Here is a 16,455-nt window from a genome sequence, read left to right as displayed (position 1 = left end):
GCCACAAACTCTGTTCATGCACCCCAATTATCTTAAACCTGTGTCAGCTGCCCTTTAGTAAATGATTAGCCAGTGTCAGGTGACTAGTGTACCTTTAAAAGCCATGCAGTTCATGGCAGGTATACCTTACACCAAGTGGGCATTTTTGCAGTTACATTATGAGATACAGTTGCCAGGTTTTAATGTAGATGATTTGGTGATAGTGTAGGACCTGCATGAAGGTGGGGTACCGTGGAGCGGTATGCAGGCTTCTGTGCATTGGCCAATTCACTAACTAAACCCCCATCGTTTATTCATTTATCCAGAGATGTTGTGAGGATAATTGAGCTTATTTTGGTGAGTGCTGTACTTTTTGTTTCTATATTTTTGAGTAGGTGGCCATGGGCTACATGCACCCCACCCTATTAGTGGCGAGTGCGGATACTGCACCCCACTTCTGGGGTGGCGAGTGCTGTGGTTTTCTATATGCTGGTATATATATATATATATATATATATATATATATACACACATATATACATACACACACACATACTTTTTTTGCCAGTCCCAGAGGTTTAAATTGCTGCCCAGGGCGCCCCCCCTGCGCCATGCACCCTTACAGTGCCTGCCGTGTGTTTTGTGTGGGAGCAATGGCGCGCAGCGTTACCTCAGCGAAGATCTGAAGTCTTCTGCCGCCTCTGAAGTCTTCTTATCTTCTCATACTCACCCGGCTTCTATCTTCCGGCTCTGTGAGGAGGACAGCGGCGCGGCTCCGGGACGAACAGCTAGGAGAGACCCGTGTTCCGACTCCCTCTGGAGCTAATGGTGTCCAGTAGCCTAAGAAGCAGAGCCTAGCATTTAAGAAGGTCTGCTTCTCTCTCCTCAGTCCCTCGATGCAGGGAGCCTGTTGCCAGCAGGCTCCCTGAAAATAAAAAACCTAACAAAAATTATTTATTTCAGGAAACTCAGGAGAGCTCCCTGTAATGCACCTAGTCTCCTCTGGGCACAGTATCAAACTGAGGTCTGGAGGAGGGGCATAGAGGGAGGAGCCAGTGCACACCCATATCTAATGTTCTTTTTAGTGCCCATGTCTCCTGCGGAGCCCGTCTATTCCCCATGGTCCTTACGGAGTCCCCAGCATCCTCTAGGACGTAAGAGAAAGGATTTTAATTACCTACCGGTAAATACTTTTCTCGTAGTCAGTAGAGGATACTGGGCGCCCGCCCAGTGCTTCGTTCATCCTGCACTGTTGCTTGGTTAAGTAATGTTGGTTCAGCCGTTGCTGTTCCTGTTTCAAGTTTGATTAGCTTTCCTCTTGTTGTGTGTGCTGGTTCGGAATCTCACCACTATCCTTATCTATTCTTCTCTCGAAGTATGTCCGTCTCCTCGGCACAGTTTCCTAGACTGAGTCTCCCACACTGCCATATTACAGGCTGTGTGGGAGATGTATGATTACTGGCCTTTCCTTAGTTATTTGTCAGGATCTGCTTTTCCCATTAAGCGCAGCGAAGCAGGTCCCTGCAATGACGGAAAGTATTATCTTACCGTAGAGGAAGAGTGGTAATTCACCTCTTCAGCGAATTGCGGTCTCCCTCTTTCGGCTTACCTAGAATGCGAATTGGGAGTTGGGACTTGCTGTGCACATGCGCCAGTGGTTTTCATCCCAGTGGCACCCAAACTTGTGTGTTATTGCATTCATCCTACTAGACAGACGCAGAGATGGGTCTGTCCAGTCACTGGCGGTAGGAGCACATTACACAACCTGGGGAGCCCTGGAACAATCCAAACTTTATTATAAAGAAATGGTAACCAAAAAACAACAACCCCATAACTGTGAAGGGACTAACACAGTGCCAGTCTCAGCTAGCGAAATTGATCAAGGTGAAAACCTAAATGGTCAGTGCAAATGACTGTTCATACATTGACTTTCATAACGGAGCAATATATTGCAGCTAGGAGCACCGATAAGGCACCCCCCTCTTTTTACACACAACACAACAGTAATACATGGGGGAGAAGCAATATCAGTGCACATAAGGTGTGCTGATACCACTAATCCCAGTGACAACACTTCATACATCTTACCTCTATGAACTAAAGCTGCACACTCAAACGGATTATTGGGTAATGTACAAATGTAATTATTTGAATACTTTAAGATCAGTTCTGTCACATTTTGTATGTGTAGGTCTCTGTCTTTATCCCTGATGAGAATGTACTGTGTTTTTTTTTTTTTTTTTTTTTTAAAGGAATACCTTCCAAAGCAGAGTGAAATAAAGATCACATTTAAAAAGGAACTCTCTCTGTATCCGAAAGACTTCTAGTGAACGTGGAACCAGAACCTCAGAGGGTGTGAGTGGAAATACTTACAGCTGCTTCTTAGGAAACAGTGATGATTCATCCCAGCAAACTGCTTTAGCCATCAAAACTATTCTGTAACAATTTACATTTTTCCTGCATATTGTAGGTATACTAATCCCATGTCCATTATCAGCAACACTAGTAACGCATTATTAAGGAGAGCCCAGAATCTGAAGATCACAAGTTCAAATTTACACAGCAAAAACAAAAAAATGGGATAAACACATTTCAGATGAAACAAATTATATATAAAAATAAAAAACATAGATACCATAGATAAAGGGTAAAACAGATGAATATGGAAATTCTAGGAGTTTTTTTCTCAATGATCTCTCAGCTGGGCTGATAAAGAAGTCAATTCAAGCAGGGCCTGCTTTCCATGGCAACAGGCCTAAAATGCTGTCAGCGTGTAAAGTTGCTTGTTTGTGGCATGAGCAGCTGAATTGGGATACTTGTTCTCTTATTCCAACAGAATGAAGCCAAAAAATTAGAAGAAGCTTGAATTATATCTACCAGTTTCTTCATGTACTCAGCACTGGTCTGCAACACAGCACACGGCTCATAAATACTCTGCACATTTGAATTATTTTTATATATGTGTACATTAGTAATAAAATAGAATCAAAACCAGTAACTCAGCAACGTCAGACCACAAGGGAGCCTGTTTTATCATTTCAAAACACTGGGATCCCAGCATACAATACGAGGGACACACCGTGCCCCAACGTGTAATTTAAGATGAATGTTATGGGGTCTGTGGGCGGAATTTAAAGGTTTAAAACCAAGCTGCAACCTTACATCTTGTTGCTAAATCTACAAGATCTCAACACTTGCCGTAAGTATCAGGGCCTGATTCAGAGATGTACGCATTGCTGGTGTTTACGCAGTTGAGAGATTATAGGCCGAGTGCACATCCACCACAGTCTCACTGCTCCAAGGTACCTTTGCAATGTCACCTGCTGTGAGGATTTATTTGCAAAGTTTGGGGATGGTTACGGGAGTGGCAGGAAAAAAACAGGCGTGTCATGGCCATTTTCGGGGCATGTCTCTTCCTGCATCTGGTATGCAGAAAACATGGTGTCTCTTTTCCTGCAGCATTCTACATGACCACAGGTTACTCAGATTATAAGGGAATCTGCAACCACCACTGTGTGTGTACACAAATGCTGATATCTGTGAAGCCACTTCCAGGCACCAGCAGCATTAGCATATTATCACACATCCACTGCATACGGAATCGCAGCTGCCAGTGCATTAGTATACGTCAGTATACAAGACCTATGTTAATAAGCCAGTTAAGCTGAACGGAGAATTTTAATTTTTTTAATTTTAATTCAATTGATTGAAATGTGACAGAAATCCCTTCATATTACAGAGTTTCTAAAATTAAAAACACAACTATGACACAAACTAGGACCCTGCTAGATTAGTATTGCTCTTGTGTCTTAATAGAGATAAACTATAAACTAGGGGGATCCGGTCTGAAGATCGACAGTGTCTAGGTCAACAAGGTTTAGGTTGACCACTATAGTCATTAGGTCAACATGTTTTCAAGGTCGACAAGGTTTCTAGGTCGACAGGTCAAAAGGTCGACATGAGTTTTCAAAAAAAAATATTTTTTTGAACTTTTTCATACTTAACGATCCACGTGGACTACGAGTGGAACGGTAACTTGTGCAAAGCGCAGCAGTAGCAGAGCAAGGCACATTGCCCGAAGTATGGCGAGCAAAGCGAGCCATGCGAGGGTACACGGTGCACTAATTGGGCTTGCCGGTCATTGTACGGAGAAAACGACACCAAAAAAAAAAACATGAAAAACTCATGTCGACCTTTTGACCTGTCGACCTAGAAACCCTGTCGACCTTCAAAACCTGTCGACCTATAGTGGTCAACCTAAACATTGTCGACCTAGACACTGTCGAAAAAAACTCATGTCGACCTTTTGACCTGTCGACCTAGAAACCCTGTCGACCTTCAAAACCTGTCGACCTATAGTGGTCAACCTAAACATTGTCGACCTAGACACTGTCGATCTAATGATCCACATCCAAACTGGGAGTTAGCAGTGTTTGTGTAATAACCATGCAGACTGGCTTTACAGAAATTCCCTGTGAATTGATTGGCTGATGCATGAAGAGAATCATTAACCTGTATGAGATTCCAATATGACGGTCCTAAAGACAGTAGTTTACTTTTTAAGAGAGGTGCAGTGAAATGTCAAGGCAGCACCATATAATGAGTCTTACATTCGTGGTTCATACCTGAACAGTTCAATTTTGGACTTCAGTGATTATTTCAGGTGTCTGTATTATGATTCATTTATACTGATTCCTAGAAAGTGCTTCTCCTGAGCACACAGAAATTATGCTGCGATGAGGATCACCGGTCCCTATAAATTGGCTCTTACTGAAAAGCAGCCAAAACTCTTGATTTTGCAAAGACAAGCATTCAAAATCCATATATGAATGAGCCCTGAGATAATAAGACATAGGATGACCGCTACGTGTGGCGTCTCATGTTGCTTATGTCTGCTGGTTACTGGAGCCCACCGGTCTGACAGCACAAGACTGATAAGTAATGTGCAGGTGGAAGAAGGAGAGGATTCCTGTGACAGTAACAGCATGCAGGCGCATAATGCCTGTCGCTAAGAATCACAAGCTAGCTCACAACAGACACAACAAGGATTCATAGTAATGCACTGGACACACTGACACAGCAGAATGATACTACCTTGGAGGGGCCAATCACAGGCTGCAGACTACCTCTACTGACAGACATTAGAATTAGATGGTGACTAAGAAAATATATCCAAAATGACACCTTCCCTTTTCAGAACACAGAGGACTATTCATAATATTTATCCCAGCTGCTTGCTGATCATTTTATATGGTGGGTGAATTACTTACAAGAGAATTCTCTCCATCCTTCCCCCGATCCTGTCACTGCCCATGGTGCATCAGATTAATTTAGACACAATTTGATATTACTACAGCGCAAAGGATGTGCATTTTTGTTAATGTTGAGTGGTGGAGACTAGAATTAGCACTTCTGTTTTGTCACACCCGTAGCAAGGCAATATATAAAAGGAGGTTACCCACAAATTACTTTCCAAATGGGAGTGTCCAAAGTATTTATTTTAATTAGCAAATTCTGTCTGCCATGCCAAAATGACACTGTGCAGCATGTTATAGGGTCCACGTTTGTCTGCCACTCTTGAAAGTTTTTTTTAAAGCGCCAATCATTTACAAAGCATGGTTTTGTATGTCACTTATTTACAGAACACAATCTATCCCTCACTCAGCAATATGAAGAGACACCCATATAAAAAGCAATAAACAGGTCATCCTCTATTAGTCAGTACTGACAAGGCATGAGGTAAATAGGGAGTGAGCATAGGTCACTATGCAGCTCTACTGTGAAGTAAAATCAGAGCATTTACCGCTGTATTACATCAACTATTTTTGTATGGTTTCTCCCAGGTGAAAGAAAAATAGAATACACAACAATACAAACAATATCTTAAGACAACAAGTATATTGCAATCATTTTTTTTTTTAAAAAAGGTTGTAAGTCAATACAAAAAGGACAACATTTTAACTCACAACGTAAGATACAGTGATGAATGAATAGTGAATAATAAAAAGGTATCCAAATTTGGCTGAGTTTCAGAATAGGGGATTTGAAATTATTCAAAGTTGTCTAGCTAATTTTGTGGTTTGAGCTACAGTCCCTATTCAGCACCCACAGAGTCTGAATTGATGAAGAGTAAACATTTAGAAGCAAACACCAATTATAATTGACATACTCTAATAACCAAAGCCAACAGGAGCCAGTTAAAAATACTTCTGTTGTTTCTCAATGAGTTCCCACATGTAAGCTATGAAGGTTGGTACTTCTTGAATAACAGTCTGTTAAAAAGTCTAGTGCCGCCATTATTATGTGAGCTCTTGCAGCAGCTACATCATCCACTGAGAGGGACAAAGTAATTTATAATATTGTTAATTAGCACGTAAATTAGTATGGAACGACTTTATATTTAACTTATAGGAAGTGAGGCTTGCATTTCTACTTCTAGCATGCTCGATACTGCATTTCAAATTATTCCAATTGTGTAACAATTACTAAAACAACAGTGTCCAGTTCATTCAAATAATATTCCAGAATAAAACCACTTCCAAGATCATTAAACACATTCAAAATTGCATAAGTCACAAGAACACATTTATGTGGTACACTTTCTTTTCATCTACATTCAATCATTTTAAAATGTTGCTCCTATATTTTCACAAGCCTAGTGATAAATGTGTAATGCATGCACAGCTTGTGGGGGCCTCAGGCATGCCCCAGTCTAGGTTTGTGGCCCCTCATAACTCTGGACGGAATCAGTACGATATCCAAGCTATCGGGATCCCGGCGGTCAGCAGACCTTCGCCGGAAGCCTGACAGCCGGAATACCAAAAGTCAGCTTATAAAAAAGCATTAACTAATAGTTACAATCATATATGCAGAACGGAATAAAATGAGAATGAAGATGGGTCTCTCATAGGGCCCCAATCTGAGTTGCATGCAGTTCCATATTCAGGATGCGCTGTGCTATACTATGAAAGTGCATTACAATTTACTATTACAGTACAGTATATTATAATCAGCTAGGTATGTGACGTAAACCTGGAGAAGCTAGGATTGAGCAGCCCCATCAAATGCTGCAAGTCAGGTGGCAAGGCGAATATGGCCTTTCATATTAAATAAAGCACTTTCTAAAAGGCCTTGATATAATATATTTTTGCTATAGAACTACATTAGGCTTTGCATCTTTGCAAATATTGCACTAGCAATATTTCATTGCCAAATATATGCGTTTGTGTACACCAATTCTGAGTAAAAGTAGTTGTCTAGTGTTCACTCTAGGTGCAGGGCGCTTGAAGAGGGCATATTTTAATTGTGAAGGGCAAAGTTGTATACGTGATTTATCGCTCCAGGTACAGCTGTGAAACATCACAACTAAAACTTTGCAATTCAAAATTAAAATATTTCCTCCTTATTGATCTTAAGGCCCATACACACTGGGCGATTTTGAGCAGAAAGCAGCTCACGTTTGGGGTGTTGAGCTGCTTTCAGCTCAAAGCCGCCCAGTGTGTATGCACAAGCGATGAGCGGTAAGCGCTGATGCGCGCTCCCGCTACATCACCAGCAACCGCCATTCATCTACTGGTATTACCAGTAGATGAACGTCGGGGTGAGCGGCTTTCCATAGCGTCCTGCTATGGAAAGCCGCTCACCCCCGCTGACATTGCTGAGCAGGGGGGAAAAGCGCTCAGTGTGTATGCACCGAGCTCTTTTCAGCCCAGCGATGTTAGCGATCATCGCTATGCATACACGCTGGGCAAAAACGCCCAGTGTGTATGCACCTTTAGAGTGAACACTAGTTGTCTAATTACAGCTGTCAAGAAGGAATAATATGGAATAGTTTTGCATGACAAATAGATTGCATCTTTTGGGTGTATCTGGAAGAAACATATGTAAAACTTTGTAAATAGTGAGCAGAGACCTAGTCACTGGGGAAATGTGTACACTGAAATTCAACAACATGTAGATAGAAACTTTAGCATCAGTACAAAGAATATCTACATGACCCACCATGCAACTCCAATGGAACCCGCGCTACTCAAATCCTACTCCATATGAGTCTGCTAGTGAAGAACCCCAAGCCAGGCCTGCAGATTCAGACTTATTCACCAACCCTCATGTAAGCTTAAATTACACATTATAGCAGCTTCCATAAACCAGCAATAACATCACTACTAAATCTGGCCGGACATCAAGGCCCAACCCAAAGTTCCAGGACTATGGTCCTTAAATAGACTGGATCGCTGAGGCGATCGCAGTCTGAAGCCCTTGCTGGAGTGTGCGCGCGCAGTAACCGCACTGAGCGTGCGCACCCCCGGGAGCCCAGTGAGATGCTACCAGCATCTTAGGGCTGTGATCACCTCTGCCTCATTGACAGGAGGGGGCATGCCAACAGCGTCAGAACGCCACTGGGTGGGAGCGGTACGGACAACGGTAAATGTATCGCCGCTGTGCTGTACTAGCCCTGTGCTGGGCATCCCCATGCATGGCTGCGAAACTGATCGTAGATGTGCTAAATTTAGCACATCTACGACCAGATCTGAATTAGGCCTAGAGTCAGCTGAGTACTAAACACATCAGTTTACCACCAACATCCTTGCTTTACCCCAAATATGTTTGTTGATTCCTTTTTAGATTTTAGTTTATGGGGAGGGATGCAGAAATGCATTATGCCATCACTCAGACACTGGCAGGAGGGGTCAGCATTCACGACAACTGCAACATACCTGATACAACATAAAGCTGTTCTGTATTACACCATCACATATGTATACAATTTTATTTAAAAAAAAAAAATATGTAAAAAGAATCTGAGTTGTTCTTTGTTTTACTAGAAAGTATTAGCTACTATATATTATGTATACTGTATACACACATACACACAAGAAAGAAAGAAAGAAAGAAAGAAAGAAAGAAAGAAAGAAAGAAAGAAAGAAAGAAAGAAAGAAAGAAAGAAAGAAAGAAAGAAAGAAAGAAAACTATTGCTTTCTACCGTCTAAAGTTAGCTTTGGATCGTATTAATTTTCTATAGTGCTTGAGATGGTAGCTAAGGAGTGTAGAGTGACAAGTTCCTTTGGATTCTGCTGGTAGAAGGACAGACACTGGGGCAGATTTACTTAAGTGAAATGCCCGGCTGCACATATATCACCCATATACAGTAGCGCCAACATCGCAAGTTTTCCCTCATACAGTACCTCTATGAGTGCAATGCTGGCGGAACAGCTCACTGCGTCCTTCACACTAGTCTTCTTGAAGAGAAGGATTCCAAATGTTGCCCGTATAAACGGAGATGATGACCTGATTACGATATATTTGTTGTATGGTAACTTAGCAATGTGGGGGAAAAAATATTTATCTGACTGCTTTTGTGTTTGCTGTCTTTACTTATTTGTGCCACCATTTCATAATTATCTATACTCAACTCAACAGATGTGAAAACTATGGTTATAGGTTATGTATAGTATAGCAAAAGATAAACCATGCACATCAAACATAAATATGCCGTCAAAGTTCTTTACATACAATGGACCTACTCCTACAGTCCCTCTAAAATGTCTTCTCTAAAAGCAGAGAGTCTGGATGCAGGGAGAAAGGGGAGACAGGGAAAGTGGGGTTTGGGGAGATGGCGTAGAAACACTAAGCTAATGCATGGCATGACACCCAAGTCAGTGACTACTGGCTAGTGGAGAGTAAGTCCTCCAATTTGGTAGCTAGTGCACTGTAGAACAACTAATTCAGTGGCTAGTGCTGCACAGTAGGACATCTTAAGGCATGGTAAGACATTGAATTTAATAGATAATGCTTGGTAATATATCCATTTGGCAGGTATTGCATGACATGATGGCTCCCCCTACCTTATTGTTACTCAAAGCAAAGATCACTGGAGCAGACAGTAACAACTTTTTGACATCTCCCAGAAGATTTTTGTGATAATAGTTGAAAATAATTTGTCTGTATAGCCGACACTATCAGCAAAGCAGGGGAGCCTGGTACTACTAATGGGCTCTACACACTCGGCGACCCGCCGCCGAGCTGCGCGATTGTCGATATGCCCAACGGATGACCCAGCAGTGGGGGAGAGGCGACAGGGGGAGCGAAGTTTCTTCACTCGCCCCATCACCCGGCTCTATAGAAGTGCATGCTAATATGGACGAGATTGTCCACATTAGCTTGCATGCATAAGCGACCCGGCACCAACGATGAACGAGCACGGGGCCGCACATCGTTCATCGTTGGTGCCTACACACTGAACGATATGAACGAGTACGTTCATATCGTTCACTTATATCTTTAAGTGTGTAGGGCCCATTAGGGTTTAAGTTTTGAGGGGGGGGGGGGCGGTGGGGGGTTGTTGGTAGCTAAAGACTATTTGGTTTTTCACTTTTCAATTAAACTCAAGGCAAACTATTGCTGCAAAGAGAAAAGAAATATAGCATTGGAGAATGTTGTGGAAGTATTTTTCACACAATATAGATGCAAAGCTGAATTAAATCAGTTTGTTAAGAGGTGCCTCTTGGGGATAAAAACAGCAGTTACATATCACTGTGAACACAAAGACTGCAAGCAATTATATAATTGGGCCATCTTAACGTACAGGTACACTCAGGGCCCCGCGACTTGAGGTACCTTGGAGCAAGGGCTAGCTGGGCCGGGAGATGGTGCTCCCCAGGATGGTGTCTCCAAAGCTTCTTGGAAGGCAGGTAGGGAATGCTGCACAGTGCTCTGATTGCAAATTACACACAATCAGAGTCACCAGGCAGCATTCTCTACCTGCCTCCCAGCCTGCAGACAGTGGCTATCAGCATGCCGATTGGTGGATGGCTGGAGCTATCCAGCAATCAGAGTGTTGAAAGCCATTCACTGTGTGGAAACATGTGTAAGAAGACGGGGGACAGCAGGGAGGGGGTCGTCAGTTAATTTATTTTTATTATTTATTAACATGTATGGATTGTAGGGGGCAAAGGGGGCATGTAATGCTGTTAAGATTGCTCTGCATGGCTCCAGGAGGCTAGTACAATGTAACATCTAGGTAGTAGTGCAGCTTTAATAAACCAGTTTTTAACTACTGCAGAAATCTTAGGAAAAACAAGAATACGTACTTTAGTAGGATTATGTACACCTGATGCTTTTTACTGTTCAGATGTAAGCACATTTTCTTTACATTTAACAAATTACTTTATTACAAAATGTTTTATTTCCACAACAGCAATGATTTAAAAACATAAAACAGCAAGTTTTTAGCTCATGAAAATTATGAGGACAACATGATCTCCTAGACAGAGCATGTGACATATAGTTTAAATAGCAACAGTAAATGGGCCTTTACATTTGGAACATGTGAAAAGGAGTACAGAACCACATGGGCCAGGGTTCTTCAAGTTGTGAACAATTTACAAGGTTCTTGATTAACAGTAAGTCTGAAAGTGTTATTAGTGTTTTAAGCAAGTCACAGTGGAAGCCGTGACTTTTTTTTTTTTTACGGTAGTGTTTTCACCATTCAATGGTGGCAGCCATCTAACAGTGTGGAAAAGATGGCCATATGATGTTAAAGTACAGCTGAATTCAACTGTTTAACAATGAGAACAGTCGCACAGTGCTACTGCCCATACGCTAACCATCAGTATGTTTTGGGGTTTTGTAATCAAATTCTTTTGATGTGATGGTTAGTTACCGTAGCATCAAAAGTTTTGATGGTGGTCTTCAGATGTCCATCCCTAGCCAGGACTTTGGGAAGGGTGAAATTCACAAGAAGAGAATGGGTAGATTTTATTATCGTAACGGGGAGAAACTGACAAGGGCATCATCTATGATATGTGAAAATGGAGATCAAAGCTCGGAGAAGTGAAAGTGATCTGGATTGGAAGTGACAGGATAGCAGAGGATTAGTGCTTTATACACAAATGCGGCATTCAAAAACCGCAGAATTCATAAAATGTAAACAAAAGTACAAAATATCCACAAACACTTTTGTGAAAAGTTTTTTTTAATAGACTTTTTAAATCTGGAACAGTGACTATTATAGTACTCCTGATCCTTTATCTTATGACAGGTTTATGAGGTAAACATTATCTTATTCAGACCACAAATAATGGAACATGAATTTAAATATTACTAGGCTGTTCTACATAATTTTACAACATGCTGGAGTTAAGTTTTACTCTAGCGCTTTGTAATCTGTCCTCCTTTGCTTTTCTGCACATAACACACAAGGAAAGCTAATGTGGTTATGTGACCGCTGGTCACAACACCTTCCCCTGCACCCCGCCCCCTGACTATCCCGACGGCCGGCATGCCAACCAACAGGTACTATTCCCACTCATGGGTGTCCACGACACCCATGGAGTGGGAATAGGACCCGAGCCTGCAAGGGGCTTGTTATGCCCCCAATGTTCAGTACTTTGCACATGTGCAGGACCCATACTGACATCTTTGACGGAGCTGCAGCAGCTGGCTTGCATGACCCCACAGGTCATGCAGCCGGCCGATGGAGTCATAAGTGATCCGATGCTGCATTGTAGGATGCAGCACCGAATAACAAATGCATGCATGGGTCGTCTACTTATACCAGACGCCTCCTGTTGCATTATAATATATGAGCATCGCTGCTGCTTGCAAGGAAGCTGCAGTGATGCACACGCCAACTACATCTGAATCATGCCCCAATGTCACTGCATAATAGGTTGGCAAATATGACCTGTACACTAAAAATAAGAGACAATATTTCCCAGTTCCTAAGGCGGAAACAATGAGAGGTCTGACTGGGAGGTGACAGCATTGGACAGGGTGGACGAACATAGAAGCTCCAGCAGATGCAATGAATATCACAAGAATCTCTGGCTGCCAGCAGGGCACAAGGGGCTCATGGACACCAGCCAAGCATCACGGACCCCAGACGGGCACCAGGGGACCACGGACCCCAGACGGGCACCAGGGGACCACGGACCCCAGACGGGCACCAGGGGACCACGGACCCCAGATGGGCACCAGGGGACCACGGACCCCAGACGGGCACCAGGGGACCACGGACCCCAGACAGGTATCTTAAACATCAACCAGGAACAGGGGGACCATTGTCATCAGCCAAACACAAGGGGACCATGGTTCAAGGAAGTGTAAGAGAAAAGAGGGTACCAGGATGCCTAGTGGAGGCTGATGTGTGAGGGATTGGCTGGAGGAAGGAGCCACCGGGATACATAGTTACAGATATTGAATTGATATAGACAATACCTCTTTTACGGGGGGGAACTTTTTCTTGCACTCCATGGAGAGGCCCCGCAGGTCGCACTGCATGTTCTCCACCAGCTTCTTGATGGCCTCGGGGCTGCTGGTAGCGGACATTTTTCCAGTACGCGATCTCCCTTCCACAGCAGAGAAACGGGAATAGGAGCCGAACGCTGGCTGCAGTGCCGCAGGCAACCTGTCCGCCAAGCCCACCCGAAGCTGCAGCCTATAACATGTCCACGGCTATGAGCAGAGCTGTCAGCTCCACCGATCGGCCATCAGCCGAACTCCCAGAATGCCTCACTCCCCGCACTGACACGTAACAGCCGCTTCCGTAAACACAGGAGGCGAGGTGGCGTGCGCATGCGCCAAGTTACAGTGACCGCGAGCAGCCGGTCTAATAATAATTGGAATCTATTGATTAGTTTCACTCATAATGTACAAGTGAGTATTCATACCTAACATCTAATTATATCTAAGGGGTACATTTACTAAGCTGTGATAAGAGCGGAGAAGTGAGCCAGTGGAGAAATTTCCCCATCAACCAATCAGCAGCTCTGTATAATCTTATAGTATGCAAATTATAAATGTTACTTCAGTGCTGATTGGTTGCCATGGGCAACTTCTCCACTGGCTCACTTCTCCGCTCTTATCACTGCTTAGTAAATGTACCCCTTAGTTCCTTTCTTTGTCACGCAATAATCATATGAGTCATATTAAATGGCAGTACTACATTATGTATGCAGTCAGCAATATGGAGGCATCTTTTTTAAATCACTTAAAATTTTAATGGCTGGAAAAAGTAAAGACGTTTCAAAAAACTGTCAGCTGTATAATTCATATTTCAATTGTACTTGGGTCTCCACTATATTACCATACTAATCATAAAATGCTCACTTAAAATGACATTAACTAGAAAAGCTAACTTCAGCCTCGTATAACTAGCTTTGTTTGGATGCTTATCTGCTTCAGTCAATATCAGTTTATGAAGCTCAAAAAAATAGTGAAAATTACAATAAAGATACAAAATTACAGAAATCATACTTTGTACTGAAAAATGGGGACATTTCAAAGGACCTAAAACCTATGCTTCTGTACCTAAACCCTTCAGGAAGAGTTTAAAAGGTCTGCCTATGACCCAACCTATGGTATGAAGAGGAAGACGGGACTCAGCTTTCCTACCTTCCAGCAGCTGTCCCACAATACTTAAATATGAAATAAAATTTAAAAAAAGTATATATATATATATATATATATATATTATGCAAACAAATTCCCAAGTGCGCTATATACGAACGTCTTTACGGTAATTCTTCCAATGTTGTTTCCATAGGTGTAAGTTGGATATTGGAGAAAGTTTGTGACCGGGAACCTGTAACGGACACCCCTCACCAATTGGTCACCCAAACAAGAGGCCCAAGGCCAATTAATAAAAGATTTTTTTAATAACATTCATTTGAACAAATGCAGTTTTCTTTTACGTCCTAGAGGATGCTGGGGACTCCGTAAGGACCATGGGGATAGACGGGCTCCGCAGGAGACATGGCCACTTTAAGAAAGACTTTAGGTATGGGTGTGCACTGGCTCCTCCCTCTATGCCCCTCCTCCAGACCTCAGTTTACTACTGTGCCCAGAGGAGACTGGGTGCATTACAGGGAGCTCTCCTGAGTTTCCTGAAAGAAAGTATATTTGTTAGGTTTGTTATTTTCAGGGAGCCTGCTGGCAACAGACTCCCTGCATCGAGGGACTGAGGAGAGAGAAGCAGACCTACTTCTGTGAGTTTCAAGGCTCTGCTTCTTAGGCTACTGGACACCATTAGCTCCAGAGGGATCAGTACGCAGGTCTCACCCTCGCCATCCATCCCAGAGCCGCGCCGCCGTCCTCCTCGCAGAGCCGGAAGATAGAAGCCGGGTGAGTATGAGACGAAAGAAGACTTCAGAGGCGGCAGAAGACTTCAGATCTTCACTGAGGTAACGCACAGCAGTAAAGCTGTGCGCCATTGCTCCCACACAGCACACACAAAAGGCAGTCACTGTAAGGGTGCAGGGCGCAGGGGTGGGTGCCCTGGGCAGCAATATAAACCTCAATTCTGGCAATAAACATATATACACAGGCTGGGCACTGTATATATAAAGAGCCCCCGCCAGTTTTTTATATATTTTAGCGGGACAGAAGCCCACCGCTGAGGGGGCGGGGCTTCTTCCTCAGCACTCACCAGCGCCATTTTCTCCACAGCACAGCGCTGAGAGGAAGCTCCCCGGACTCTCCCCTGCTTATCCACAGTGAAAGAGGGTTTTAAAGAAGGGGGGGGGGGGCACATAATTGGCGCAATATACAGATTACAGCGCTATCTGGGTAAACATATTGTGTGTTTTTTCTTGGGGCATATAGCGCTGGTTGTGTGCTGGCATACTCTCTCTCTGTCTCTCCAAAGGGCCTTGTGGGGGAACTGTCTTCAGATAAGAGGATTCCCTGAGTGTGTTGTGTGTCGGTACGCGTGTGTCGACATGTCTGAGGTAGAAGGCTTTCCTGGGGGGGGGGGAGGAGCAAATGAATGTGGTGTCTCCGTCGACAACGCCGACACCTGACTGAATGGATATGTGGAATGTTTTAAGTGCTAATGTAAATTTGTTGCACAAAAGATTAGACAAAGCGGAAGCTAGGGAACAACCAGGGAGTCAACCCATGTCTGTCCCTATGTCGCAGGGACCTTAGGGGGCTCAAAAGCGCCCACTATCCCAAATAGTAGACACAGATACCGACACGGATTCTGACTCCAGTGTCGACTACGATGATGCGAAGTTACAGCCAAAAGTGGCTAAATGTATTCGATATATGATTATTGCAATAAAAGATGTTTTGCATATCACAGAGGAACCCCCTGTCCCTGACACGAGGGTACACATGTATAAGGGAAAGAAACCTGAGGTAACCTTTCCTCCCTCACATGAGCTGAACGAGTTATGTGAAAAAGCTTGGGAATCTCCAGACAAAAAACTGCAGATTCCCAAAAGGATTCTTATGGCGTATCCTTTCCCGCCAACGGACAGGATACGGTGGGAATCCTCCCCTAGTGTGGACAAAGCGTTGACGCGCTTATCCAAAAAGGTAGCGCTGCCATCCCAAGATACGGCTACCCTCAGGGATCCTGCTGATCGCAAGCAGGAGGTTACCTTGAAGTCCATTTACACACATTCGGGTACCTTACTCAGACCGGCATTGCGTCGGCTTGGGTGTGTAGCGCTGTAGCAGCATGGACAGATA

At 43.5% G+C, this 16,455-nt stretch overlaps 1 protein-coding gene and 1 long non-coding RNA gene across 3 annotated transcripts in view; one reads left to right on the top strand and one right to left on the bottom strand.

Annotated features, from left to right (window-relative positions):
* Positions 1-13,482, bottom strand: part of MON2 (MON2 homolog, regulator of endosome-to-Golgi trafficking) — a 257,814-nt gene extending 244,332 nt beyond the window's left edge. Inside the window, exon 1 of one of the 2 annotated variants that reach the window (XM_063927724.1) lies at positions 13,198-13,482. In XM_063927724.1, the coding sequence (XP_063783794.1) occupies positions 13,198-13,308 (111 nt within the window). In that variant the 5' untranslated portion in view covers positions 13,309-13,482. The remainder of the gene's footprint in view (positions 1-13,197) is intronic. The other variant, XM_063927725.1, reaches the window with a different exon arrangement.
* A 9-nt stretch (positions 13,483-13,491) lies between these two features.
* LOC134932889 (uncharacterized) overlaps positions 13,492-16,455 on the top strand; it is a 68,906-nt gene continuing 65,942 nt past the window's right edge. Inside the window, exon 1 of the long non-coding RNA XR_010179523.1 lies at positions 13,492-13,635. This is a non-coding gene — a long non-coding RNA (uncharacterized LOC134932889). The remainder of the gene's footprint in view (positions 13,636-16,455) is intronic.

Source organism: Pseudophryne corroboree, chromosome 6, assembly GCF_028390025.1.
Source record: "Pseudophryne corroboree isolate aPseCor3 chromosome 6, aPseCor3.hap2, whole genome shotgun sequence".
Classification (NCBI taxonomy): Eukaryota; Metazoa; Chordata; class Amphibia; order Anura; family Myobatrachidae; genus Pseudophryne; species Pseudophryne corroboree.
This window is presented reverse-complemented; position numbering and strand designations above follow the sequence as displayed.